The sequence below is a fragment of the Sceloporus undulatus genome, chromosome 2, assembly GCF_019175285.1.
Source record: "Sceloporus undulatus isolate JIND9_A2432 ecotype Alabama chromosome 2, SceUnd_v1.1, whole genome shotgun sequence".
In the NCBI taxonomy this organism is placed as follows: domain Eukaryota; kingdom Metazoa; phylum Chordata; class Lepidosauria; order Squamata; family Phrynosomatidae; genus Sceloporus; species Sceloporus undulatus.
Genome location: NC_056523.1, coordinates 169,166,276 through 169,177,434, shown reverse-complemented (window position 1 = coordinate 169,177,434; position 11,159 = coordinate 169,166,276). Strand labels below are relative to the sequence as shown.

General features: G+C 42.6%; 2 protein-coding genes across 3 annotated transcripts; one reads left to right on the top strand and one right to left on the bottom strand.

Annotated features, from left to right (window-relative positions):
• Positions 1-5,377: 5,377 nt before the first annotated feature.
• Positions 5,378-9,339, bottom strand: ZMAT5 (zinc finger matrin-type 5). 2 transcript variants are annotated; one of them, XM_042453254.1, is made up of 6 exons: positions 9,148-9,339; positions 8,360-8,508; positions 8,202-8,264; positions 7,635-7,715; positions 7,346-7,457; positions 5,378-5,864 (listed from the first exon to the last, which is right to left on the bottom strand). In XM_042453254.1, the coding sequence occupies exons 2-6, from the start codon at positions 8,484-8,486 to the stop codon at positions 5,735-5,737; spliced, it is 513 nt and encodes a 170-aa protein (XP_042309188.1). In that variant the 5' UTR covers positions 8,487-8,508; positions 9,148-9,339; the 3' UTR covers positions 5,378-5,734. The 2 variants fall into 2 exon arrangements, with proteins under 2 accessions (XP_042309188.1, XP_042309189.1); XM_042453255.1 differs by having other exon boundaries at positions 5,716-5,864; positions 7,250-7,457.
• Positions 9,340-9,422: 83 nt separating this feature from the next.
• Positions 9,423-10,831, top strand: LOC121923120 (cytochrome b-c1 complex subunit 9). The gene is made up of 2 exons (XM_042453256.1): positions 9,423-9,605; positions 10,594-10,831. Exons 1-2 carry the CDS (start codon positions 9,438-9,440, stop codon positions 10,639-10,641), a joined length of 216 nt encoding a protein of 71 aa, XP_042309190.1. The 5' UTR covers positions 9,423-9,437; the 3' UTR covers positions 10,642-10,831.
• Positions 10,832-11,159: the final 328 nt, after the last annotated feature.

Here is an 11,159-nt window from a genome sequence, read left to right as displayed (position 1 = left end):
TATTGGCTACTGAAGTTCATGTGCCTACATGCATCATTATATTTTATTTGTTATGAATTAGTCAGCGGACAGCATCAAAAATATGGCTAAAAGCAAGAATATTCTTCTGACAACAATGCTAATACTAAAGTGATGTGTTTCTAATAATATTGGCGCAGAGATGATTATAGGTGTTTCAGGGAGAAATTTGAACTGGTTTCTAGTACCATTTTGAATGCTGTTCAGATTGCTGCCCTGGTTTGTGAAACTGGCCTACATATTTTGATGATTGTTTTTGAAAGACTGATGCCATTCACTTTGTATTTGAACATCAGGGGAGGTATTGGCTAAATATTGTGGAACTTATTTTCAGATATAGCAACTCGCTTGGCATTCTAGTGTATTTTACCCTCAGGCCTACATTGGATTGTATGCATTTCATAGAATCATAGAGTTGGAAGAGACCCCAAGGGCCATCAAATCCAACCCACTGCCATGCAGGAACACACAATCAAATCACCCCCTCAGTTTAAATCTGTTTAAATCCTCCAAAGACTGAGACTTTGCCACACTCTGAGGCAGCGTCTTCCATTATCCAACAGCTCTTACTGTCAGTAAGTTCTTTCTGATGTTTAGATAGAATCACTTTTCCTGTAGTTTGAATCCATTGCCCTGTGTCCTATTCTCTGGAGCAGCAGAAAACAAGCTTGCTCCATCCTCAATGTGACATCCCTTCAAATATTTAAGCATGGTTATCATGCTGCCACTTAACCTTCCCCATACTAAACATAACCATCTCTCTAAGCCACTCATAGGGCATAGTTTCTAGACCTTTCACCATTCTGATTGTTTCAAAAGAGAAACCCTCAAGATGCCCTTAAGAAAATCAGCAGTGTCTTGTGTTACAGCTCAGTTTCCTAAAGAATTGCTAGAATCTTAGCCTAAGAACATTGTGAGACTTAACAACAAGGCTTCATTTGGTGTGTATGGTTAGGGTCAGTTAAAGTAGATTATTGGGGCTGGGGAGATCTTACATGCTTGCTTATAGTGACTAATGTGTTAATTTATTTGATTTATATCCTGCCTTTCTCTCTATGCAGGATAGCCTACAGCATTTAATAAACTGAGTAAGGGTAAAACATTATTCATACAAAATTTAAAAGAATTAAATAGCTCAATTAAAAGCAGAAGATGTAAATCCTTAAATCATAATAAAATATTTAAAAAATGCAATCCCACCACAAACTCTTTCTGTTAACATAGATTTTCAACCAAAGTCCTGCCTGAATATGAAAGCCTTAGCTCCACAGTTGGAGAGCAGCCACAAAAGCCTCTCTCTTGGTTCCTCACCAGATATGTCTGTGATGGTGGTGGGACCGAGAGAAAGCCTTCCCCCAAAGATCTTAAAACTCAAGCAGGCCTATACAGGGAGATACGGTTTTTTAGCTAGTGTGGTCCAATATCGGGCTTTAAAGGTCATAACCAGCACTTTGAACTGTGCCCAAAAACAGACTGGTAGCCAGTTCAGCTTTGTCAACAGGGGATTAGATATAACCAGCCCCAGTCAAAAGCCTGACTGCATCACTACTTCCTACACATCCTGCTATACAGTCATTTCAGTGGTGGCATCTTTTTGCCTTACAATGTACCAGGACCAGTATAAGTATGAGGATGGGTAAGTGGGTAATTAAGAGATTAATGTGAATGGAATAACTGGTCAGGTAAGGATAGTTTCCTGAAAAATAAAGCAAGTGGTACCTGCTTTCTTAGGTAAGGCCCATAGGCAATTTTGTCTCTTCTGACTCAATGTAGAAAAAAAACCAGAGAAAACTATATTGATGCTACTGAGACAAGTTTACTTGAAACAAGAGTCTCTGCTCAAGTAAAGAGTTACAGCTGGCATGCTGCCTAAAATCATTGCAAAAAGCAGCAGATTTTAAATCAGTTACCTCCATTAAGCAATAAATTCTCCACATAGAAACCTTGGAAGCAGCATTCTAGTTCAGCCTCCTACTGATAAGCAAGCCTATTGTGCAGAGGACACTTTTGAAGGAGTATTCAGATCTAAGCTCCTCTGGCTGCTATCCAAAGGTCAAGGCCAGAGTCAGGATACCTTATCAGCCAAAGCAGCCCTTGGTGTATTTCCTTCATTTATCTAGTACTTTTCACTGTAGGAAATGTGGCCCTCCAAATTTTGGGAAGACTGCAACTTACCACCAGCCCTAGCCAACACAGTCAAAGAGGTGTGATTATGGGAGTTACAGTCCAAAACCTGCTGGCTTCACTTTGCTTGCTTGTAATATACTGCTCAGAGAATGAGATTTTAATGTGCAGTTGGATGCAAAATGTGAAGATGGAAAACTGATGAATATGTAGTTGGGGGGAAAAGGAGGGAAACTAGATGCATTATTGTCTGTGCATGTAAATGGCAATGACACTATACACACAAAGCAGCTCCCTGTTTCAAGACAAACTGTCCAAGCCAAAGTAAAATATCTGACCACTGGAACCACTTCCTTTTCACCATCTTTGGCCAGGTAACACTTTGCGACAGCCCCTTGAAGTTCTTGTTTTTAATGCCTTTGATCCTTTTTCTGCAACAAATGCAGCCCAAAAATGGCCTGTTCCAGAACGATTGAGCTGTAGGCTTTATTGACTGCAGTGCAGAATGGGCCAATTTTAACCTGTCAACTGAGTTGTACTTATCAGGCAAACTCTCATCTTTGGAGGGGTACTAATTTTGCCATGAGGAATGACTCTTGCACTGGCAGAGCTGGAATTGACATTGGTACATGAGCCATTAGATTATCTTGTTAATGAATTAAAGCAGATTAAGAAATCAATCTTTGCAAAACATAAGAACTGATTCCTGAGGCAAAACTCACAAGTGAGGGTGCCAGCATGGAGCAAAGCATGCTTTATCTTTGTTTTGTGTGTGTGGATGGGGGGGGGGGGAGAGTATGTGCAGCTTTTCAATACTGATGAAAACTCTTGAAAACTCCTCCCTGCTTTTCCTTTTCATGTTCCCTTTTTTGGGGATCCAGGCAAAGGTTTTTTTTAAGGAGATACAGAATTTTGCTTTAAATGTCTCTGAAAAGCATTGTTATCCAATTTGAGTAAAAATAACATTGGAGGTGAGGACTATTTCTTCCTCTGGTTGATCAAACCCTTACCATTCATGGAAGACGGTGCTACTATTCTGCCCCCTTGGCAGATTTGTTAAAGAACTAGATAAGAACAGAAGAGCTAATTTTGGCCATTTTATTCTATTTATGGATTTTCCTTAAACCAGGCTTAGCTGTCAAATTTGGCTTTTTGGTTTTGGCCCATAGGAAAGGGAAGGGAGGCTTTCCCCTCTGAACAAGGCACCCATAATCAGATATACAGGAGGGTACCTTTCAACAGCACCAAATAAAGGCAATGGCGCAATAGCCTCTGTGCCATGCAGTCATGCCCAAGTTGGGAGGGACTGAGTAACTAGGAGAGGAAACAGTTGCAGATTCCAATGTCCTAACTAAGGCTTCATGCTAATATTTTTAAACAGAGGGTTCCTCATTAAAACAGCAATAGCAAGAAGCCTTCCTTGAAGTGTTCATTGGGGCAAGATGGGTTTTCAGTGTTTGCGACAGCAGTGAGGTCTAGTCAGTTCAAATGTGAACCCGCCTGATTGTAAACAAAAAAAGACACATCACCTCCTGGAAGCACACAAATAGGAAACCAAATGGAGGGCCAGTTGCCATTCCCAACCCACACCTAGGAAGCTATAACTGTAATGTATCCACACCTAGGAAACTACAACTGTAATGTAAATGAAATGAATTCTACTAAATGAATTTCATCTCAATTCCAGACATGGCAAAACAACTGAGAAGTCAGTTTCAAGCTCAACACAATTTCTTTGTGATGTCTTCTTCCACTATGATGGAAAAAAAAAAGATCTGAATTCCTTTCTCAGCCTGAATAGTTTTAGACATCATGATATGTAAACAGAAATGTAATCAAGTTGTTCAAAAGAAGTTTTAAAGTTATGAAATTATATGGGGAAGCAGAGAGTGACTAAAATAAAAATGTTGCAGCTACTTGTCCACTACTGAAAGAGAGTATTGGTTCTCTTTTTGTAAAAGACACAGCCCTCTTTTGTAAGTTAATTCAATTTAAACTACTCAAATATTTAACAGGTTTAAAAATATATCTAAAATATTTATGCAGGTTAAAAAAACCTCAGACTGCAGATGGTCAACCTTTTCTCTCTCTCCAGAAACCAAAAATTACTGTACAAACTGCTCTTGAAAATCAAAGTTTGGTGCATTGAATCTCTCTCTCAAACTATATGTACGTCATTATTTTCTTTGAATAAGCATCAGCATGAATATGAACCTGTTCTCTGTAACCTACCCAAGAATTTTGGAAAACATTATTTCACTCCCTATATCCTTTGTTCCTTGTGCCTCTCTATTCTCTTACTGTCAGCTGCAGGAGTCTTTATCTGCAAAGGTCTCTGACCAAAGAAAGAGCACAAGCCGCCAAGTTCAGCAGAAAAGGTTTGATGGCCCCTTTTTTATATAACAGCTCTATTTTGAATCCACCCATCTTTAGTTAGAAACATCATTTTAAAAGCAAAAAGTACATAATATGTTCACTTAGTATAGTATACAATGAACTGCAACTCCTTTCATTTTCTAAAGAACAGTTATCCCCTCTCTACTGGGAAATCAATAAGGAAAGAGTACTACCCTTAGTAGCCCCTTCCAACTCTAGGATCCTATGTATTGCTGCAAAGCAGAATGGTTTGGTTTAGACAGTATGATCCTTAGTAGTCCCTTCCAATGCGGATTCTTTGTATGCCTGCGTGGCAGAAGGTGGGTTGGACTATATGATCCTTAGTAGTCTCTTCCAATTCTAGGATTCTATGTAATGCAGGAAATATGCTGACTTTTGTTATGCAGGAAAATCAAGACATCTGATTCAATCAAAAGCTACAGCTCTCACCACCACTGCCTCCACTATTGTTGCCCATTCCCCCCCCAACTCCCCAAAGGTATCCAACTCCATCTTGGGACTCTGAGGGGGTGAGAAAGGAACTGCGCCCTCCCCAAAGGTATCCAACTCCATCTTGGTCTCTCAGGGGGAGAGAAAGGTAGGCCAATCCCATCAGGCCTCCCTTAAAGGAACAGCACCCTCCCCAAAGGCATCCAACCCCATCCTGGCCTCTGAGGGGGAGAGAGGGTGGGCCAATGCCATCAGTCCTATCCTTAAGATACAGATCCCTCCATCTGTCCATCTGCCATGGTCCAGGCCTCAGAAGGAGAGAAGAATGCTGGACCTAATCCCCTTCCCCTCAACCATTCCCTTCTCCTTTTGTGTCGTGTCTTCTTAGATTGTAAGCATGAAGGCAGGGAACCGTCTAATTAAATGATTTTATGTACAGTGCTGTGTAAATTTACAGCGCTATATAAATAAAGCTTAATAATAATAATAATAAAGAGAGAGGAAAACAATAAGAACAAAGGTATGAAACAGCATCCTATAATTCCGCCATAATAATCTGGGCAAGACAGAAAATGGAAATGTCTTTCCTGCCTGGTGTATAAAGAACTCCAGATCCCACAATACTTTATAAATGGCTATGTTGGTGGAAGATTTAAATGGGAAATGGGAGTCCCAAAGGTTGGACACTTCACTGTCCAGATATAACCGAAAGTCTCATAATCTTGTCCGGATCATCTGGTTTCAATATTTTATAATTCGGGTGTAATCATCCCCACTGGAGATTTTGGGGGACCATCCACCCGCCTGGTGGAGGGGCCCTCAGAGAAGGTGGGAGGTCCTGAACTGGGGGCCAGCCTGGTGGATACTGGAAAACCAACTCTTCCTCAGAGAGGGAACTGGAGAAAGAAGAGAACCACAATGTTAGCAAATATACACTGATACGGCTTCTTTTTGGGGAGAAATTATGTCAATCATTGGTACTCCAACCCTGCAAAGTTGGTCCCTCTAATTTTAGCCCAAATTTCCTTCTAAGCTTAGTCTTGTTCTGTCTACAAAATACTACAAGTTTCTACGGATGACCCTTCAGATTTGTGGCTTTGATTATTCATGGATTTGATTAATAGGTTCTCTCTAGGAATCTCTAGGGCCTCCAAAGCAATTTTCTCTGTTGGAAATTGACCATAGAGTCACACTGGAAGACCAAAAGATTCCTAGAGAAAACAGTTCTCTAGGCATTTGTAGGCCCTCCAGTGTGATTCTATGGTAAAGTTCTGGTTGATGTACAGCGCTGTGTAAACTTACAGCGCTTTATAAATAAAGGTTAATAATAATAATAATAATAATGTGGACCATAGAATTTGCTGGAGGGCTGAGAGATTCCTAGACAGAACACTTCTCTAGGCATTTGTGATCTATGGTCAGCTTTTGGCATGTACTGACCACTGTGTTATGCTGGAGGACCCAGAGATTCCTAGGGAGCTCTTATCTCAGTTAGAAAAATAAAAATAAATAGAGATAGCGCTCTACAGTTGCACCTTTGACTTTTATGGCTTTGATTATTCACGGATTTGATTAATACATCCTCTCTAGGAATCCTTAGGTCCTCCAGCGCAACTCCGCTAGATGTTGAACACAGAGCCACACTGGAGAAGCTAATGATTCCTAATGAAAACACTTCTACAGGAATTTTAGGCCTTCCAGCGTGATTCTACGGTCAACTTGTGCAAAATGTGGACCATAGAGATGCAATGGAGGACTGAGTAATTCCTAGAAAGGTCTTATCTCAGGTTAAAAAAATACAGTCAGCCCTCCACAGTCACAGCTTTTGACTTTCGTGGCAGTAATTATTCATGGATTTGATTAATACGTTCTCTCTAGGAATCCTTAGGTCTTCCAATACGACTCCGCTGAACGTTGGCCATAGGGTCAACAAGGACCCAGTGGTTTCTAGAAAAACACTTTACTAGACATCCAAAAGCCCTCCACCATGAATCTATGGTCAACATGTGGTGGATTATTAAAACAAATTATCTAGGAAAAATTAGAAAATAGAATACAACATAAAACAGTAAGCGTAGTCAAATATACAGGAGTTTTGGGTGGATGGATTGGCGAACCAAACCGCCCGGATTGGTTCGCCACAGGGCGGTATATAAATAAAAATTTATTATTATTATTATTATTATTATGGTGGACCATTGAGTTGCGCTAGAGGACCTAGAAATTCCTAGAGAGGACTTCTCTCAGGTTAATCATTTGTGGTTTTTCCACCTATATTTACCTGTCCTATAACCTCAGCAAATGTGGAGAGCCCACTATAGTAGGAGTGCACAATAGGAGTAGACAAAATCGTGAAGCCGGCACGGGTGAGACACACCTGTCTGGCTCAGCGGCCCGGAGCCGCTTCGCCCGTTTCTCCAGCCAGTCCTCGATGGTGCCGGGCGGCCTTGCTGTCTTCTCCTGCTGGTGCTCCCGGGATCGCCTCTCGTCTATTGCGGGGACAAAGGAAAGGGTCAAGCGAGTCCAGATGGTCAGCTTTCTGCCCCATTAAGCCCCGTTCCAGAATTTGGTCCAAACTTTCTGGAACGTTCCAAGCTGCTGAACCTCATAGTGCAAACCTTGGAGAGCACTTTTGCTGGAGCCTCCGCCGTTCGGCCATTGCTTACCTTGAACTTGTGCATTCAGATTTTCCAAGTCCACTTCGGTCATGTGCGAAAAGCGGCAATTGGACCCAAAATCACACTGGCCTGGAGGGAAAGTCGAATAAAAAGATCACAAGAAGTTGATGAGATCCTAACCGGTTCACCGACAAGGCTGAGAGAGTGTGACTCATCCAAGGTCTGGCTGAGAACTGATTCGAACCTAGAATCCCTAGTTTATCACTCAAACCAAACACTGTGCAGACTTTCTATTTGCTCTGTAACCCCCCAAATATACCCAGTTTTGATCCATCTCCCTTGTTTTCTAATTTAGTAGGAGTGCACATCTACACTGCAGATTTAATCCAGTTTGAGACTGCTTTCACTGCCACAGCTCAACAATGCTGTGGAAAAGTTGGATTTATTGTATCCTGAGATATTTAGCCTTCTGTGTCTGAGAGGTCTGGGAGCCACACTAAACTACAAATCCCGGGATTCCATAACATGGAGCCATGGCAGTCATAGTGGCGTCAAACTGGGCTAATTCCGCAGTGCAGACGTGATGTTTATGTGACTCTGAAAACGTGATCTTACCCGTTTGGAGGAATTTCCGGCACGGCTTCTTGCTCTGTTCCTCCTGTAAGATGGCGGCAGCATCTGTAAGAAAGGAATAAGGGCCTCCCAGTGTTGAAGAACCACAACTCCCATGTTACCCATTCCCAAGTCCAAGGAAGGAGAAGAGTCTCTCTCACCTCGAAAGAGATCGTACCAGACCTTCTTGGCTCGGAGGTGCTGGACCCCGTTCAGGTGTTTCTTCCGGTTGTGGAGGTTGTCCTGGAAGGAGCGGTCACAATAGTCGCAGAAATAGCGCTTCCCCATCCGGGGAAAATAATAATAAAGCCTTTTGTAGGGAAGACAAGAAGTTAAGGGGGGGGGGGCGGTTAGGCTTTGCACAAAGAGGGAGAATTTGCACCAAAAGGATGGATTTAAGCATTACACCGAAGAGAAAATGTAAGCTTTGCACTAAAGAGAGAATTTGCCCGAAAGGGAGAATTAAATCTTTGAAGGGAGACTTTGCACTAACAAGAGAGCATTCACACTGAAGGGAGAATTTGAGCTTTGCATCATGGTGAGAATTTGAACTAACAAGGGAGAATTTACACTAAATTATACTAAAAGGGAGACTTTAAACTAAAGGGAGAATTTAGGTTTTGCACTGAAAGGAGAATTTGCACTAATGGGAGTAAACTTTGCACTCAAAGGGAGAACTTCCACTAAAGGAAGAGTTTAAGCTTTGTTTATTTATACACTTTATACACTAAAATGGAGAATTTGCACTAAAGGGGGACTAAAGGGGGACTTCCTGACTTTATACACTAAAAGGGAGAAACTCAGCAAAGGCAAAAAGGTTTTTAAGGAATTCTATGGTGCCCCCCTCAAACCAATAAAACTGGATTGCAACTCCCATCATCCCCAGCCAAGTGGTGGGGATGATGAGAGCGGCAGTCCAAGAGGGAGGCCTCCAAAGCCCAGCACTCACCTTCTTTCCCAGAAGCCCCGAGGCTCCCCAAACCCTTCCCTCTTCCTCTCAGTCAAATGGGAGATGTAGCATTCCACTGGCTCTTTTCAAAGCACTGGAGAAAAAACTACGACTCCCAGATAACAACGCTCCAGGGGATGAAGTAAAGGGGAAGGGCTGCTGGGAAATGTAGTCCTACCAGACTAGCAGTGGGAGGCGGAAACAGGACTCAGAATCCCATGGTTCCAAGCGAGGCGGCGCAGCATGCCTTGCGCCCGTCCAGGCCGTGTAAAACGAAGGCCAGGGCGCGCATGCGCGTTGGCGGGGACGAAGCCAAAATGGCGCTGGGCAGGCAAGTGTACAACCTCCTTTTCCGCCGCACCTCCACCTTCGCCCTCACCATCGTGGTAGGCGCCTTGGTGTTCGAGCGGGGCTTCGACCAAGGCGCCGACGCCCTCTTCGAGCACCTCAACAAAGGGGTGAGTTCGGATAGCCGCCAGGACTAGGCCCAAGCCGGGGATTCGCGTAGAGACTCAGACCGGGCGCCGGTGAAGGTCACCCGTCGTCGCCACCACGCGAGGCCCCGGCTTGGGCCTAGTTGGGTCGGGAATCGAGAAGTATACTTTCATAGTGAAACCAACCCTGTTGAGTTCAGTCTTGTTTCTGTTATTTGTATGTTCAGACAGGGAAGGAAGAGGTAGATTTTTTTGGTTTGGCCATGGTCTCATCCCTTTGAGATTGAGAGAGTGTGACTTTGCCCAAATAAGACTTTATGGGAAAGTCCTAGTGACTAGGACGTAGTCTAAGGCTCCTGCCAAGACTGTATCTTGGCAAAAAGTATGTGTATGAGAGGGGGAATTGGGTTGAGGGAATTACTTTTGAGGCTGAGAGAGTATGACCTGCCCATAGTTAACTCCTGATTTCACAAGGGGCAGAGAGGGCTATTGTTTTATATTATATAAAACACTGAGCATAAATACATATGTGTGTGTGTATATATAAAAGAAAACCCCTGGATAGGGTTGCCACAAGTCACAAACGACTTGAAGGTACACAACACATAACATACACACACACACACACACACTATTTATATATGTGCACACAGTATATATGGACATATATAGACATGTGTGTGTGCATATATACACATGTATATATACAGTATATGTATACATACACACATGTATACATGTGCTTACTGTATACACACACATATACACACACCCCTCTGTGTGTGTATATATGTGTTCACACACACACAGTGTGTATATATATTATGGACTCGTGTGTGTGTGTGTGTGTATGTATATACACAGACATATATGTATATATACACACATATACACATGTTTATATACAGTACACACGCGCGCACACACATATATATATATATCTCACATACATATAAATATATAAATGTGTGTACACATGTGCATGCATATATATATTTTCTTGTCTCCGCAGAAACTATGGAAGGACATCAAGCACAAGTATGAGACAGCCGATGAGTGAAGGTCAGAGCTGCTGGACCGTCCGTGATTATCTAGACATGCCCTTCGTCTTGACCATCCGTTGCTGTGGAGGCCAAACATGATCCCCTCCGAAATGGCTTGTGCTGGAGGACATCCCTTCAGAGAGCGACGCAGATGCAACACAGACACCTTGTTCTGAGTTCAATAAAATGTTTTCTCATTCACAAACATCCCGTCTTGCAAAGCCTTTCATTCCTGACCTTTGAGCTTGGCTCTTCCGTAATCCCATTCGACGTGGGCTATAATTTAGAGCCTCATCATATTATAAAATGAACTCTTAGAAATCTGAAAGTATTTGCAGCATGTGGGTGACACAAAATGCCTTCTTGGGAAATTATATATTTTGTCAGACATAGGCAACACCTTTGGGGTCCTCCCAGGTGTGCTGGACTATAACTCCTGTCTAGCATGGCCAAAAAAGTAAAGGTTTGAGGAAGATCTAGGTCTGCTTCCTCAGGTGCACACAGGCCAGGTTTACAACATCTCATGCTACATCTT

Bases quoted from the DNA above. Each gene is read 5' to 3' on its own strand.
- ZMAT5 (XM_042453254.1), bottom strand. From the start codon at position 8,486: ATGGGGAAGCGCTATTTCTGCGACTATTGTGACCGCTCCTTCCAGGAC. The intron at 7,716-8,201 runs GTAAGATCACGT...CTTTCCCTCCAG, and splicing joins CCGGAAATTCCTCCAAACGG to GCCAGTGTGATTTTGGGTCC. The intron at 5,865-7,345 runs GTGTGTCTCACC...TTCTTTCTCCAG, and splicing joins CGGGCCGCTGAGCCAGACAG to TTCCCTCTCTGAGGAAGAGT.
- LOC121923120 (XM_042453256.1), top strand. From the start codon at position 9,438: ATGCGCGTTGGCGGGGACGAAGCCAAAATGGCGCTGGGCAGGCAAGTG. The intron at 9,606-10,593 runs GTGAGTTCGGAT...TTGTCTCCGCAG, and splicing joins TCGAGCACCTCAACAAAGGG to AAACTATGGAAGGACATCAA.